The sequence below is a fragment of the Theobroma umbraticum genome, unplaced genomic scaffold (genome assembly GCF_002168275.2).
Source record: "Theobroma umbraticum cultivar Fairchild unplaced genomic scaffold, ASM216827v3 scaffold_81.0, whole genome shotgun sequence".
In the NCBI taxonomy this organism is placed as follows: domain Eukaryota; kingdom Viridiplantae; phylum Streptophyta; class Magnoliopsida; order Malvales; family Malvaceae; genus Theobroma; species Theobroma umbraticum.
The window spans coordinates 5,038,686-5,055,037 of NW_018397268.1; the positions used below are offsets into that span (position 1 = coordinate 5,038,686).

Sequence of the window (16,352 nt, forward strand, 5' to 3'; positions counted from 1 at the left end):
TTGAGTTTTCTTGAAATAATTAAGAGAAATCTCAATTTGACCTAACTGTCATAACATGCACCAAGTTCCTTCCTTATATCATCTAGCTCCACCTTAGTGCGTTCATCCATTTAGAGACTCTAAACCTTTTTACGCAAAATGGTCTGACGCTAGTGCTTATTGTAACTACCTGTGATACCCCTAACTTTTATAAGAGGATAGTTGGGCAAATCCTTAGGTGAGCTTTTGACATCTATTATTCTTGATTTGGTTTATTAATTATAAACCATTCCATGTATTCTTTTATCCTTTGTGGATGCCATCTTGGTTGGCTGTCATTGAAAATTTTTTTTTTCTAAGTTTGAAAGAAGTCAAAATATGTGATTTTTTAAAATAATCTAATGGACATAAAAAATAACAGTACTGGTTCATTTGGTATTGATATTATCTAAAATGATTTTTTCATAATTTTGAAAGTACGTTTGTTATGATAAGTGAGATGCTAAAATTTAATTTCAGTTGAACTTCTTTGATTTTGTTCTTGAAGCCAAAATTTAGATTTTGATTCTTTTAAAATTAGATTTTTTTATATTTTTATTGAATCCAAATGAAGGGAGGGGTGTTTGCTTATTTACATTAAATACCTTAAGGAAATAGAGAGTAAAAAGGAAAGAAATAAAAATGAGAACATTTACTTAAATGGTATTAAATGTAAACAAGTTTAATAGGCTTTCCTTGGCATCTTGGAGTGTCACACCCCATTTTATGGTGGAGCATGATCGGTGCATGAACTTAGACGGGTATAACCTGCTAAGTCCAAATAAGTCTCTTTAACGTTCATCATTAAACATTCATTAATGTGGAAACACATCAAACATCCATAAGCATACAATATCAACTCATGCATACCATCATACGCAACATTACACATATATGAAACTTCTTAACCTATTTGTGTAAGTGCAACATTTCATATATCATCAGAGTGCCATAATTCTAGTACACCATAACATTTACATGTCTTGACACCATCGGGTATCCATATGGGCTCTTGAGCCATTTTATGCATTTAACATAACACTCATATTATAATATACCCAAACTATTGGCTACATTATTGTAACATACTCATAATCCATAAAACATGTTCATAGCCTATAAACAAAAACATAACATAGATTAACTCCTTAACGGAATATGACTCGACTTGTTAGGCATCAAGAGGCTGCTAGACACCTACCAATGAGGAATGAACGGATCATCTCTCTGTGACATTGGTTTCTAGCAAAAGAGCTATCACTGATCTACAACAAAAATAGTGAGGGAAAATAAGGTGTTAGTCACAAAGACTCCGTGAATGGATATGGATAAGGGGACAAGCCAAGGGATATGAGTTTTTTGTAACCATGCAATTATAGATACATATGATTCACAAATCCTTTCACATTACCATGAAACATAGCATTTAATCATCCTTTAAGTAACATTGCACAGAATACATCTTTGCATAATTAATTAGAAATCATTTAATCACGAAAACCTCTCTAAATTCACTTGAGAAGCCAATTCTACAACAATTCTTTCAATACATTTTGAAATGTATCAATACATGTAAGGAATCTATTGATACCCTTGGTAATGTATTGATACATTTCACATAGAATGCTTCTTGTAGCATTTTGTTGAAAATATATCGATACATACTTTAAATGTATCGATACTTTTGCCATAGAATCCAACTTTCTGGGCATTTTCTTAAATCTAACTCATTCATAAGTCTTTTTAGCATTGAGGGATCATTCCCTAAGCTAAGGATTTGTCTAGCCAAGCTAATATCACCATCATTAATACTCATGTAATCATAAAAATGGCATTTAAGCTTAAATCATGAGGCAATATTCATTCAATCATTTCTCTAACTTATTAATCTCATTCGTCATAACATTCTAACTATGAGTGGGTCTGTTCCATTTTGATGAATAGTGATTTAACCCCCACCATTTTAGGTTCCTAATGCACTCTCGTGAATGGCACATCGGCCTCATCCACGATCTATCTAGTGGTTCCACCTCATTCAGGTGGCTAATGGACAAAGTCCTGACTATTGTCTAGTTCACCTCGAGTGAACAATCATCAAAGTTGCGTGAATGGCACTTCGACCTCACCCACGGTCATCATAAGATCTTTTTAGCTTAGGATCATTCTCATCCTTAGCTTGCATCATAAACATATAACATCTCCATAAATTATCATCATACTTAGCCCATAGTATATATGACTATCTCAGCACATACATTTCATGGCATATATTTCATAGTCTCGTAAATCACTTGCATGCTTCGCCCATAATGTATATGACCATCTCAACATATACATCTCATGGCATACATTTCATAGCCTCATAAATCACTTACATGCTTAGCCCATAGTGTATATAACTATTTCAACATTTACATCTCATGGCATACATTTCATAGCCTCATAAATCACTTACATACTTAGCCCAAAGTTTACATGATATACTTAACACATACATCTCATGGCATATATGTTACAATCTAAAAAATGGAACTCATGCATCCAACATTCTTATCACGCTACATCGTATCTAACATATGCATAATAACATTCATACATTAACCATAGAAATATCTTATACCCACACTAGCTTGAAGGCTAGAGTAATCAAGTGGACTGCAAACATAAAAAGGTTTGTCCCCCCTAGTTGAAAACTAATACATAGTAACATATTTACATACATAGTAGATTCGTAAACAATTTGGAAATCATTGTAGCACACATATCACAATCATTATCAAATCAAGTCATTGAACATATGCTTGAAAACTTCATGAAACCTTGTAGTTCAAATCCTTTAATTAACCATTTATGGAAATAAGTTTTCAACAAGCTTAAACAACCATTTTCAAAAAAAAAAAATGTCAAATTTACATATTAAAATACTTAAAAAGGTGTATCCATTTACCTAATTGGGGAGTCGATTCCTAGCTCCAATCAGAACTCTGTTTCAGCGTTATCCATGGAGTTTTCAATTGTTCCTATCATACAACAATCATCACAATTATTTCTTAAAATAATTTTAGTAATAATCATTCTAGGTACTTTCAAAATTACTTGCTTTTAACTAAACTAATTTTTTAGCTAAAACCTATGCTTAGAAACTTAAATCTTTCATCCTTACCTTATGTTAGCTTAGATGCTTATAGAATATCACAAAGCCTTTAAAATTTAATGACCAACAGAAAATCTGAGCAACAAAATCATATTTTCAAAACTAAAAATCAAGATTTAAAGTTTCCAAAGGCTAAAAAAGTCACCTTTTTCATAACAACTAAAAACCACATCATTTAATCATCAAAAATGAAGATTTGAGTTAAAAATGAGTTGAAAGAGCTTAAGAGTTGGGGTTTTAATTGGCAAATGCGGCTGAGGGTTGCCAACCCTCGAAAAATGAGATATATTTATAAGCTAGAATGTGAAAATACGTTTTTACACTTTTTATTTTTCTGAAATCGGTGAAATGTATCGATACATTTGGTGTTGGGGAAAATATATTGATGTATTATGAACATGTATCAATACATGTTCATCAGAAATCTTTTCTGGGCTAAATGTCCTCTTTACTTTTTACTTTGCATTTACTTAAGATTTTTAATGTAAATAAACAAACAACCCCTTATTTGGGTTCAATAAAAATATCAAAAAGATCCAAATCTAAAACAATCAAAATCCATGTTTTAGTTTCAAGAATAAAATCGAAAAAATTTGACTGAAATTAAATTTACGACTCATATTTGTCATAGCAAGTGTATTCCAAAAATTATGAAAAAAATCATTTTTGGTCATTTAAAAATCAAGAGAATCATTACTGGTATTTTTTTTCTTAAACGTTTATTCTATAAAAATAATATATTTTGACCCATTCCAAACTTAGAAAATTTTTTTCCTCAGAAGTGACAGACAACTAAAAGTGTCAATGAATTTTTTTGAAGGTTAAAACTAAGTTTGATATTCAAAATATGTAATCTGTATGCTCACCTATGGATTTCATAACTTATCTTTCTTACTTAAAATGGGATTTCATATGGAGCTAAGGTCTCGAGACCTAACCAGAAGGTAATGGGACCTTACTGCCTAGAAATAAAGTCTCAAGACTTGAATCAAGAAACCTTCAAAAAAGAACTGTTTTGTAAAAGTATCATGACCCAGGATCAATTCTCACTACCTCAACGTTAAACTTTACAAAAATAAAGGGTTAAACTTGTCATTTCACCTCCAAAATTATAAATATGTTGCAAATTTTGAGCCCTAGCTTATTTTTTCATTTCCTTAGCTACCAACAACTCCTTTTTCAACTTTTTAAACTCTTTTTCAAGCTTTAAAATCGTTTTTCATCAAGAGCAAAGGATTTCCAACTTTTAAATTGGTTTTTCAACATTTGGAGGTAAGGAAATGATTTTCCAACATCAAAAGTTTATGGGTTTTCCTTTTGAAGTTTTGCTAAATCCTAAAAAAGTGAATTTTCTTTTAAATGCTAGGTTTCAAGCTTTTTCCACGTTTAAGAGCTCATCAAGGTTAAGTTATCACTAACTAAAATTGGTTTGTAAGGCTAGATTTTAGTTTAAGTATGAACAACAAGTTTAATGGAGATTTAGATTAGTTGGATGGAGATTGATGCCCAAGATTATACTTAGAATGCAACTTTTTGATCCTAGGAATGATATTGATATTGTTTCATTGTAGCTAGGCATAGTAGAAAAAGTTATAATTTTTGAAGAAGCTGAGTACTCGTCGAAAGTTGAGAAAAGGTTCAAAATACTCCAAAAAGGTGAGTGGATACATCTTTTTAAAGTATTTTATATAGTAAAGCTAAGTATGATTTATTGAATAAGTTGCCTTGCATGATTTGAATGCCTTGTTGACAATATTTAATAAAAAATGTTTATATCCAAACATTTTCAAAGAATGTTTTAGAATCTATATATATATATATATATATATGTAAATATCTCTACTATGTGTTAGTTATAAATAAGGGGGGAAAAGCCCTTTTAACTGGTTTACTTCAAATGTTTCAATTTCGTTATGATAATGAATGAAAAAGGTGTTTGCATTACAGATGATAAATGGACGTAAGTTTCCCACCTTCATCCTTGATGTTAAATATGATGATGGAGCATTTTGAGAGAATACAAAGCATGGTAAAACTAGGATTCATCAAGTCTTCAATCTTTAATCTACAAGAGTTTTCCTTGCTTGCTTCACAACTTTTTTCCTTTTGAGAAAACCTCGCTTAATTGTTGTTCATAGGTGCTCTAAAAAAGTCATTAAATAGATATCATAATCCTCTTTGAAATAGAAGTTTGAATATTGCAAAACTCGAGATATTGTGTTGGTGTTATTGTGCCACTCCTTTAGTGCTGTGATGCTAACTTCTCTGACTTGGTTGGCCATGCATTCCTTTTCATAGCACCGCAACACCTAACATTCTATCTTGCTACATGTTGTCTGTTACATTACTTTGACTTCTGACTAATTTTTTATTTCTTTTGAACTAAACTAGGTAAAGTGGTAAACATGAAAGTTGTATCCTTCTTTCTTAACTTTCCAATGGCCTAAAACTCAAGTCAATTGGACTTTTAGAATGAAAGTTATACTCAAAATACTAGAACATGTGCAAAAGAAGCATGGACCTTGAATGCACTTTCCTTCATCAATTCAAGCCCTTTCAATTGCACGCCTACAAAAGCAACAAACTAACTTAGATAATAACTAAACTAAATGCAAATTATCATTAAACTAACACAAATAAATTAAATTAAATTGACCCAACATGACTTACTAAACTAAAACAAATAAATGAAACTACCTAATTCCTAAACTAAATCTAGAGAACTTAGTCAATTTAATGCTAAAAATGTGGCAAAATAACTCTATGAAATAAAGTTATCACTAGTCTACCTCACCCTCAAATAACAAGTCAAGATGTGAAGTTAGTTTTACATGAGCATAACATGAAAAATATAATTTTGACTAATGGCAATTAGTCAACTATTAGTTATAAGGGCTTATTTGATCCAAAATAAAAGTAAAAGAGCTTGATAAAACACAATAAAAGGATAATGACTTGTTTGAATTTTCTTGAAATAATTAAGAGAAATATCAATTTGACATAGTTTTCATACCATAACCCAAGTGTGAAACCCTCGGTTTCTAGATAAGGGCAAAATTGTAAACTTACTTAATAAGCTTAAGAAAGTCTACGTATTTGAAACTAGTGGTAAGGCTTCCTAATAGAAAATCATGTTTTTAAAAAGTTTTAAGTCAAATGAGACAAGGGAAGAAGAATAGAATTAAAAGCATAACTTTTTTCAAGAAAAATTTGAGTTTTGTTGCAAAAGTATTGATACCTCTGTTAACCTTGAGTTACATCATATTTTGATTTAACAAAAATTACATGTTATCTTAAACTTAAATGTCAGGCATTTGAAATTGTCTCAAATATTTTTTTAATCCCCTAAGGTCACATAATTGTTTGAAAAGCCATGTATCATTAGAAAATATCATAAAATCTTTAAAACAATGCATACTCAGCTAAGAAAACCGATAACAAACACGCCTTGAATTATTATTTAATTATAGGAATAAGGAAAGGAAGAAATAGTTGAAGAAAGGCATCAAAAAGCTAGAAAAACCTCAAGACACAAGTTAAGAGTTGACCCTAAAGAAGCTCAAGTTGATCCAAAGGTAGAAAGAGTGAAAAACTTGAAGCATATAAAGCTGTAATCGACCCCAGAGTGGCTATAGTGGACCCTAAAGTAAAAAGCTCAAAAAATTAGCGAACAATACAACCATAGTCAACCTTAGCATAGTGGTAGTCAACCCTGGCAACTCTGATGCTTGAAAAAGGGAGAAATCAAAAGACATAGTTGACCTTGGCAAAGCTATAGTCGACCACATCAGTCCAAACTTACAAAAATCGCACTCTTAGGAATTTGATCAAGTAGAAGAAGGATATGCTTGACTATGGAACCCTAATTTGAGAAATTTGAAGAACATAATCGAATGTGGGAGCATTGCAGTCGACCTTTAAGTGTTAACAATGGTCAGATTTGATTCAAACTTTTGTCTAACGACTCTAAACTTCTCACCAACTATAAATAGATGTCTTTTGAGCCATTTAGAAGTAAGAAAAGACTTGAGATAAAGTTTCAAACCCTATAGAGACCTCCAAAAGCTTATCTTCACTTTTGAGTTTCATTTTAGTCTTCCACCAAGCTTGGAAAAGTTCTGCACTTGCTTTACTTGAGCTATTATTTCTTCTTTCATAATATTCAAGCTAAAACATCTAGCACCTAACCTTTGCAGAGGCATTCTTGTTATACTTTGTGGGGTTGTGGTTAAGCTTGTTAAAAACCATTGTTAATGGGTTTGGCTTTATCTCATGAACAAGCATTGTGAGGGCTATCACTTGATTCTGTTAGAAAGTTGTTGCAAGGGTTATTGCTTGATGCCATGAAAAAACTATTGTGAGGGCTATCATTTGATCCTGTTAAAAAGTAAGAATCTTTTTAGTGGATTGAAAATTTCTTATTGAGCAAAGAGAGTGCATGTAGGCACTAAAGAAAGTTGAACCACTATAAAAATCTTGTGTCTTGCTTTTAATTTTTCTGCATTGTGATTTATTGCTTGCTTTTGCCTTTGCAAAATATTTTACCTTGATTTGTTGTTTACGCTTTGCTTGCATTTAGCCTAAGAAAATATTTTTTTTATTTATTATTCATGCTTTGCTTGGATTTGACTTATAAAAATGTTTTACCTTGATTTATTATCTATTCTTTTCAATTTATTATTGAAAACTCATTAGGAAAATCATATACTTTGTTTTTCGCACAAGAAGAAATCTTTGGTTGCAAAAGTCTTGATTTTTATACTTAGTTTTCAAAAGAATTTTCAAATACCAATTCACCCCTTGGTATGCTTATTGAGACTTCTACACTAACAATCTTAAGAATAGGTATCAATACTTAGAAGACAAAACGCCTTAAGGAGCATTCTAGGTGAAAAGTATTGATACTTAAAAGACAGAATGTCTTGGATAGCATTCTATGTGAAAAGTATTTATACATAAGAAGGAAGTATCGATGCTTAGTGGTCAAAATGTTTTAGAGAAGCATGCCACATGGAAAAGTATTGATACTTGTCAAAATGTATCAATTCTTGAGGTGAAAAGTACAAAAAAAAAAATCGTGGGCAAAACGACTGTCTCACTTTTTCTCTAAAATGAAGCTACCTCTTGCTCCTTTTTTCCAATTTCTCTCAAGTTTGGTTCAAAAGTGACTTAAACTCAAGTTTTAAACGAATTAAGATAAGGCTTCCAATCATTTGAACATCTCTACCGATTGGTTTTTGAATTTAGCATTTCTCACCAAGAGAATTTGCATTCTTCTCTAAGGTATAAAGGTTTTCAAGTTGGTTTTCTTAAGGTAAGCTCACCTAAGTGAGTGTAAGCAAGGATTGACTAAATGATGGTGTGAATTATGAGTTAAAGAAGCTTATGAGTTGACCTTAAGTATGAGAAAATGTGCTGATTGATTATTTGTAGCTCCAAAGATTGATAGCTAAAGGAGCTTGGCTAGGTGGTCTTGCATTGAGTTGGTGGCATATAAGGTGGGTGGACCAGCATTGAAAAATATTTACTATGAAATGCATGAAAATATTTGTTTTTGAAATGAATGTGCCTTGGAAGTTTATTTGTTATGATTTGACAAATGTGGTGAGGCATATGTCAATGAATAAATGATTTTAAATATGTACTTGCATTGAGAACAAGCTTTTCAAATTGTGTAAAATTTTCTCGCTATACCATGTTGTGAGTAATTGTGATTTCAAAAGTAAATTTTTGAGATGTGATGATATTGCTAAACCTACAAGTGTTGGTTTCAAATATGTGTGCTAAAATCTTTTTACATGTTAAAAAAACAATGAATGAGCTTATATTGGAAGCCATGTGTTGGGGATTTAAAGAAAATAAATGCTTTGAATTCAAATGATCATATGTGATGGAAATCCTAGATGTTGCTATTATATTGGTACCAAATGAGTACTTTGGATGGCAAGGTGGTGAAACCCCTTACTTGTGGTATTATGCAATGTTGTAAAATGGTAAAGTATTTGTTTAGGTTTTCCATGAGATAGATGGTTTTGGTGGAGTATCTTAGGTGATGGAGTTGTCCAAGCAACATCATTGCTAGACATTGTTCATAATAGGAGATCATCCTTTCTATCAAAAAAGAGAGGAAATGGTGCTAGTCTTGTGGCCGAAGGATAGCACAAGTGTTATATGAGGTCATTGGCTATAAGAGCTGAACCATTTCATGAGGGTTAGTCACCTAGAGATCACCATTGATGATGGGGAGTGAAATACACTATCCTTGGCTTAAGATCAATGGGACTAAGCATATAGCGCTTCACTAGTAGGCTCCACCAGGTTGTATCAATGAGTGATGTAATGTGATTGAAACTGTTCTCGATTGATCAATAAACCTAGTTTTTAAAGTATGTTTTGAAAAGGAATATTGTGGAATAGCAAAGTTTTGAAAGACGCATGTGGTTATTTGTTGAGTTGTAATTGAAAGCTTTGAAAAAATGTTCAAGTTCTTCAAAATTGTAGAAAATGAAGGAAGTATCAACATATTAGGTATTGAAACTTGTTCTTTGGGATTTTTTCAAAAGTGATTTTGGAAAGGAGGTATTGATACCCTCAGCAAAGGTATTGATACTTTCAAAATATAATAGGTGCCGAGGGTATTATGTTATACAAGTATCGATACTTGAAATGAAAGTATCGATACCTGTAGTCTTTTTTCTCAGGATATGTGAATTTTTAACTTGTTTTACTTGTAAATGACATGCCACCCTTGGATCAAACTTAAGTATACTTTGAATTAATTTGAGAACTGAAATTGCATTCGTTGATTTGGTTTCAAACTATATTTTTTGGTTTTAAATTGAATATGCATGGTGGTTACAAATTCCCTCGTTTAGCTAGTTATTCCCATGTTATGTCCTTCACTGAGTTATATGCTCACTATTTTCAAATTGTATGTTTTGGTTTTCAGATCCAGAGGTAGCTAGATCGTAGTTCTTCAGGAGTTTCATACATATCCCTTTTGGTAGTACTTGCCATGGCATTCAATAGACTACTTTTACCCAGTGTCATTCCACCATACGGTCATGGCTCCAATTACATGTGATAGGAGTCATGAATGGACATGGATGCAGCCACGAGTTGGTAGTATTTTAAGACATTTTGGATGATGTGTACATATATGTATAACATGGTATTTTGGAGTATATGATGTTATGTGATTATGAATGTAAGCTATACATATATCAGCGAAGAAGGTTTCACGCATGTATGAGTACGAGGCTTGCATGGACTTAGTAGATTATGCCTATTGGGCCCTCGAGCTAGTCATGGCCCCGAGCTTGGGTCGTGACACCAAGTTACTTCTTCATCTCATCTGGCTCCACCTTATTGTGCTAGTCTTTTTTCTTCCATTCTTTCAACCTTCAATCATCCACAATTATAAAACAATATTATGAAGAAATTTATAACCAATGGTTGGGAAAATTCATTCAACAATCACAATTAAAATATAATTCATCAATACTCAAAATTTACCAAATTTCACTTAAAAAAAATTGGAATTTCACAGGGGATGACAAGGAAGCATTGTTGGTCTACGTAGGACCTTCTAGCATGATGCTAAGCAACCAGATGACTATTCAGTTACTTGTTATTCTTGAATCTTTTACAAAGTAATATAGAAAACCAAATTCCGAAAAGCTTCTGCCGAAGAGGATTAGTTATGTCTTTCATGTATGGACCTTTCATTTAAGCATTATCGTTTTAATAGAAAAGACACATATGATGTATTTTCAAATTTCCTCCTTAATCGTTTCATTTTTTTTTTTTGAAAGCTTGTGATTTAATCTCATCATTTGAATTACCATATTTGCTTCCGTGCTGTACAATTTCTTATGTTTCTTTAGTTTCATCCATTTCTAGGTTTCCAAGTAATAAATATGAAGATTGTTGTGACAATAATCCAGGATTGGGTTAATACATGATTTGAAAATCCCAGGTGCAAGTTGTACATTTTTTCCTTCAAGAAGCAATTTGTACATTTTGCCAAAATTAAAACACCAAACGTGTAATTAACTTTTCTTTTTACCAGTTTTTAATCCAAATTTATGTTTCTTTTCGGGCCTCAACTCTTTCCTTCCAACAAGCCCAAATTATTATTATTTTAGTTTAATATGTAAATAAGAATAAAATTTATTAGTATATATTAACAAAGGTTAATACAAAATGATCTTTCTGATTTAAAAGAACTAATTAATATTAAGATTTTTGTTTATGCTTTATAAATTAAAATGCCGGTTTGGTCAGTTATTTAAGAAAAATACGAGTCCATGCAAGCAGCATGTTGAAGTTATTAATACACAATCTGTGTATGGTTAAATGGTTTAAAGGACAATTTAGTTACTAATTTTATTTGTAAGAATAATTTAGTCATCAGTATCATATTTAATTAGCAATGAGTTTCGTACTTTCTTTAATCAAAATATAGATGACACAGTAACTTGCAAATTGGGATAATCATTGGGCTTTCCATTTGAACAGTATTCATCTGAACAGATGAATTCACTTGGTTTCTACCATCTATAACTTGATCGTTGTTACATGTTAGCAAACAAACTATACGTCTTGGCATCGAGAACAATCTGTCTAACTGAAGCTACAGCTCCTATTGCTACTAACGCTGATGATGCAACTGCTATCAATGTATTTCCCCAGAATACTAGGCCCCTTTTTGATGGCTTGAAAGTGAGATTGTAGAAAACCATAGGCAAAATAAAATCCAGAGGAATAACTCCAAATGCTCCAAACAATGCCATAATGTCACCAAAGAAAGGTATCATTGCAGCTAATGTAGCGGCAATAACCACTGAGAGTGACCTGAAAACCAGCCTTGGCATGACATTACGTGCTGAGAATTGATCCATCTTTGGGTTTGCAAACCATTTTTCGAATAGTTCATTTGTTGGTTGCAAGTAAATCTGCAGTAACCAATAAAAAAATGGTGTCAACAAAATTTGCATAGTGTTAAATGGAGTCAGCTGGGCTAATTTCATCAGGGTTCGGGCTGGTGGTGTGGTGATATTGTCTAGTTTGTACATATCACTGACTCAGATCAATGGTCTATTCCTTTCCCCCTTTTTTTTTAACCTTACTCTGATTATTTCAGTTGTTTTATCAAACATTAAGTTCAAAGGCTTGCAATTGAAGCTAAAGAAGAATTATGTTGAATCCGGTTATCATAACTGAGTTGGATCCTATTGCAATAGTGCTTCAGAGTACAAGGACTATTCTTGTATGTGCATTGGCTAACGTTTTCTTCTAGAGTAGGCATGAATCGAAGATAAGGCACAACATTGCTTCGTAATTGACATTAAATTTAAACTCGTTGTAAACGCAGGACAAGCCCCTGCTACGATAAAGAGCTCCTCATCAGCCCAACAAGTAAGCCGAGGGCTTGGACAACTAATAAACCTAGTTAGTTTTAGTTGGAGTTTTGCTTCAAGGAAGACGATCTTAAGTGTTTTAGCATATTTTTTTTGGTAGTCCTTTATCGGAGTTCTATTAATGAAGAGTTCTTACCAGAGTGATTGTAACCAGTTGCATAAGAGTGAAGATGTTGGTTACCAAGAGAAACCAAGTGGGCAGCAGTGGCCTCTTTTCACCCATAAAATTGGAAAGAATTGTTGGTCGAGACTGGTTACCAAATGCCCAATACCCAGAGATTGACACACTGATATATGTGCTGACTATGACAGCAAAACAGATGCATAAACCTTTGAACATCTTGCCCTTGACTGGGGGAGCTATAGTTGCCTACAAGAGAGATTTTCTGTTTAGAACCCCACCTTTATGCTAAGACTTTAAGAGAGCCAAATTGGAAGAAGAGAAAAGCATATTGAGAAGCAAAAGTTTACTCGAGGATGTTGCACAGGAAAATCAGATAAAACGTATCTTCTAGTGTTTGAACAATTTGCAAAGGGAATGGAAAATTACCTGTATTTCAGGGATAATTCCGCAACCATACGTGGTGGCAATGATTGAAATACCATTTATAGCACCCAGAATACGGTTTTCTTCGGACCCCTGTATGGAGTAGTCCTTCTTAGGTGCATTCCTGGAATTCCCTGTCAAGACAGCCACTGTAAACACAATGTGTTCTATACATAGATGGAAACTCATTCCATTAGATAATTTTCTGATTTCTGACCTATGTGTATCGAACCAGCAGTGACGCATGCGCTGTAAGCAAGACAAAGGAGTAGGGAGGCAAGGTTGATATGTCTTAGTGAATGGAAGGATGGTATTTGTGCCAAGAATAGTGGCACAGCTCCGAAGATAAGTATAAACTGGTACAGCTGCATTTTCCCACTTTGATTGTACAGCAAGTAAATGAACTGCATAAATCATAGTATATTAGAATACAAAATGATACAGAACAAATTAATCATTGTGATACTAACAATTTTACTATGAGAGTGTTTGCGGACTGAGGCAAATAAGAAACTGACCTTAAGACTTTGTCCTCCGAGAAGAATGCAGCCAATAACAGCACCATAGCATATCGCAAATTGAAGTGGACCAACAAAATATTTGCCCCATCTAGGTCCTGCCAAATTACTCCTTCGGTTAATGAAAATTGTCTATGCAAACTGGTAAAGCAGCGAGTCAAAATCTAGTGTTTGATGAAACAACAGGGGAGAAGAGATTTAGTGGATCCATCAAAGATTGTATTCACCAAGAATATCTCTGGCCATGTCCCTAAACCGACGTTGGCGCTTCCCAAGCTGAGCATGATGATCCAAAACCACAGAGAGAAGATTGTACGAGTAGAAGGTCACTAGACCTTGAAGTGCTGTGATTAGAACACCAGGCACCCAGCCTAGTAAGGCCAGAGCAAAGGGAAAACTAAATATAACCGGGCCAACAATTGATGTGGTCAAATGATATCCACAGTGCAACCATGAACCTACAATCACAAATGTGATGGGAGAGTTGGATATAAACTTTTCATCATGGAAATCGAAATTCTTTCTTGAGTATGAACTTAAAGTACTTCGTATTTCTTCTAATTATGCTTGCGGGTTGCTTCGAAGGTAACTCACCTCGTGATTTGAGTACGAATAGAGCTCCTGCATCAAGCTCTTCCGGATACTGCACAACACCATTTTCCTTGTCAGTCGAGGATAAATCATTGGAGTTTGGAGCAACAGTTCCCATTCTTCTTTTTCTTTGTCGGCTCTTTCCTAATGGACTTGGAGCTGATCAATTTGAGAGATAATGATATTATCCAGCAGCAAGATAAATAAGTCCAAGGCTATAAAGCCTAATGGGTACTTTCATTGTGGTGTAAGATTGAAAGACCAGTCCAACCTGATGACAGAAGAAAATTGGCAGCCTTTTTCGCTAGAATCGAAGTCAAATTTGGACTACTCAAAAGAGATGGGGACGGTCATGGTGAATCCAATGAAGGTAATCATATTTTATTGGTCAGTGTTCATGTTATTTTTCAATTGTTTTTTTGTTATTCTATGAACTTTGAACGATGAAGTTTTGAAAGAGGACGTTTGAATCTGATTAAGTGGAAGTCAAATTCATCCACTGAATTTTATTAGGCACTAATAGTGATATTGGGTTGAATTACGTCCAACAAAATTAGAATAAAACAAGTCTATCACCTTACAGTCACCTGGTCATTGAGGATGCAAAGCCACCCCAGAGTAGAATCTAGGATGATTAAGCTTTGCTAATCAGTTCCAGAGAGCTGCATCCTTTTCTTCGTTGACCACGTGTTTGGATTTTCTAAATGCAACCACATATTCCAATATCTGGCAATAATGGGGACAAGATTGATAAACAACAACCACTACAACCAATACTGTGGTGAGTTTCATGGACCGTTTACTTTGAACCGTAAATATACACGGTAGTTGTAATGGAGGAATCATTAGTTTAGAATTATTTAATTTTCTTCCGAAAAGTTGAGATAACCGATATATATAAATACAATGGGAGTAAGTACATAAGGCTGTTGTAAGTCTTCATACTGCGACATGTAATTAAAATTTATGAGGTTTTGATAATACTTTTTCTGTTTTATTAATGGAAAGTGCGAATTCATATACCAACAATTAATTATGTCTCGTATTTTAATTTGTTAATTTCATATAAAATTAATTGCCCATTCATGAGCAAATGGAATGAGTTTAGGTTGCAACCAGGTATACGCATTTGAAATTTACAAAAGAAAAAGACAAAAAGGTGACCAGACAAGTTGTACTTTGTGAAATAAATGAGAGAAATTAGGAGCGGAAGAAAGAAAGAGTACAAGTGAGAAACAGTAATAGAGTAGGGTGGTGGAGGTAAAAACAAAAATGTCAATATATGCTGATCAAATTAGAATATAACTAAATTAGTTACTTAAATGATCAATATCATATATTAATCAAAACCATATATACCCTTTGTTTTTAATTCTAATTCCTTTTATGAAATTAAATTAAAAAATTTACTAATTATTTTTTTCCCATCAGTATTGATTTTTTTATCCCTGTATAACACTTTTAATTTTTATTTTAGCAATATTTATCTTATATATACACACACATACACTCAAAAAAAATAAAAATAATGTAGATGACATGCATACTCTAAAAAAGGATATTGGTGGTCACCGGAGCAAAACCTTGATGAAATTCGCATAATCATGAATGAGTGACAGTGAAAGAGGAACAACGACGTGTGTGGAGAGATTTGAGGCTACCTGGGTGTCGGATTCTGTGAATGTTCAGGATGCAAAATAATGCATGTCTATTTGCACATAGAGTACATAGCCATGCGTTGAAGAGTTTTCAAATACATTTTGCAATCAATTTGTATAATCAATTTTGCTTATATATATGTACGCATATATTAGAAGAGAGAAAAGATGAAGACTATAAACGAAATTTCAATGTGATTCATCTTTGTTTTCATCTCTTTCCTCCTTGTTCGAGCCAAAGACTGAAGTGAAGGGTGTGTTGAGGAAAAGGGAGTGAGCAGCTTTGATTAGTCTTTCCTCCATTTGAGTTTTAGTTCCATTCCTTTCCCTTTTCCTCAATCAAATGTACCCTTGAGACTACAAGCTCCCTTCGCTTCTATTTAAGTGCTAGAACTAAACTATAAATAGATGTACATCTAAAGCTTTATTTCTATGAACCTTTAC

At 33.1% G+C, this 16,352-nt stretch overlaps 1 protein-coding gene across 2 annotated transcripts; it reads right to left on the reverse strand.

Annotated features, from left to right (window-relative positions):
- Window positions 1-11,661: 11,661 nt before the first annotated feature.
- Window positions 11,662-14,642, reverse strand: LOC110425237 (GABA transporter 1-like). Of its 2 annotated transcripts, XM_021440084.1 has the most exons (7): window positions 14,254-14,637; window positions 13,887-14,117; window positions 13,660-13,757; window positions 13,359-13,545; window positions 13,145-13,275; window positions 12,731-12,964; window positions 11,662-12,129 (listed from the first exon to the last, which is right to left on the reverse strand). In XM_021440084.1, the coding sequence occupies exons 1-7, from the start codon at window positions 14,366-14,368 to the stop codon at window positions 11,749-11,751; spliced, it is 1,377 nt and encodes a 458-aa protein (XP_021295759.1). In that variant the 5' UTR covers window positions 14,369-14,637; the 3' UTR covers window positions 11,662-11,748. The 2 variants fall into 2 exon arrangements, with proteins under 2 accessions (XP_021295759.1, XP_021295760.1); XM_021440085.2 differs by lacking the exon at window positions 12,731-12,964 and having other exon boundaries at window positions 14,254-14,642.
- Between the last annotated feature and the right edge of the window lie 1,710 nt (window positions 14,643-16,352).

Coding starts and splice junctions, on each gene's coding strand:
- LOC110425237 (XM_021440084.1), bottom strand. CDS start 14,368: ATGGGAACTGTTGCTCCAAACTCCAATGATTTATCCTCGACTGACAAG. Junction 12,965..13,144: donor GAATTATCCCTGAAATACAG/GTAATTTTCCAT, acceptor TCTCTCTTGTAG/GCAACTATAGCTCCCCCAGT. Junction 12,130..12,730: donor AACTGGTTACAATCACTCTG/GTAAGAACTCTT, acceptor TGGTTACTGCAG/ATTTACTTGCAACCAACAAA.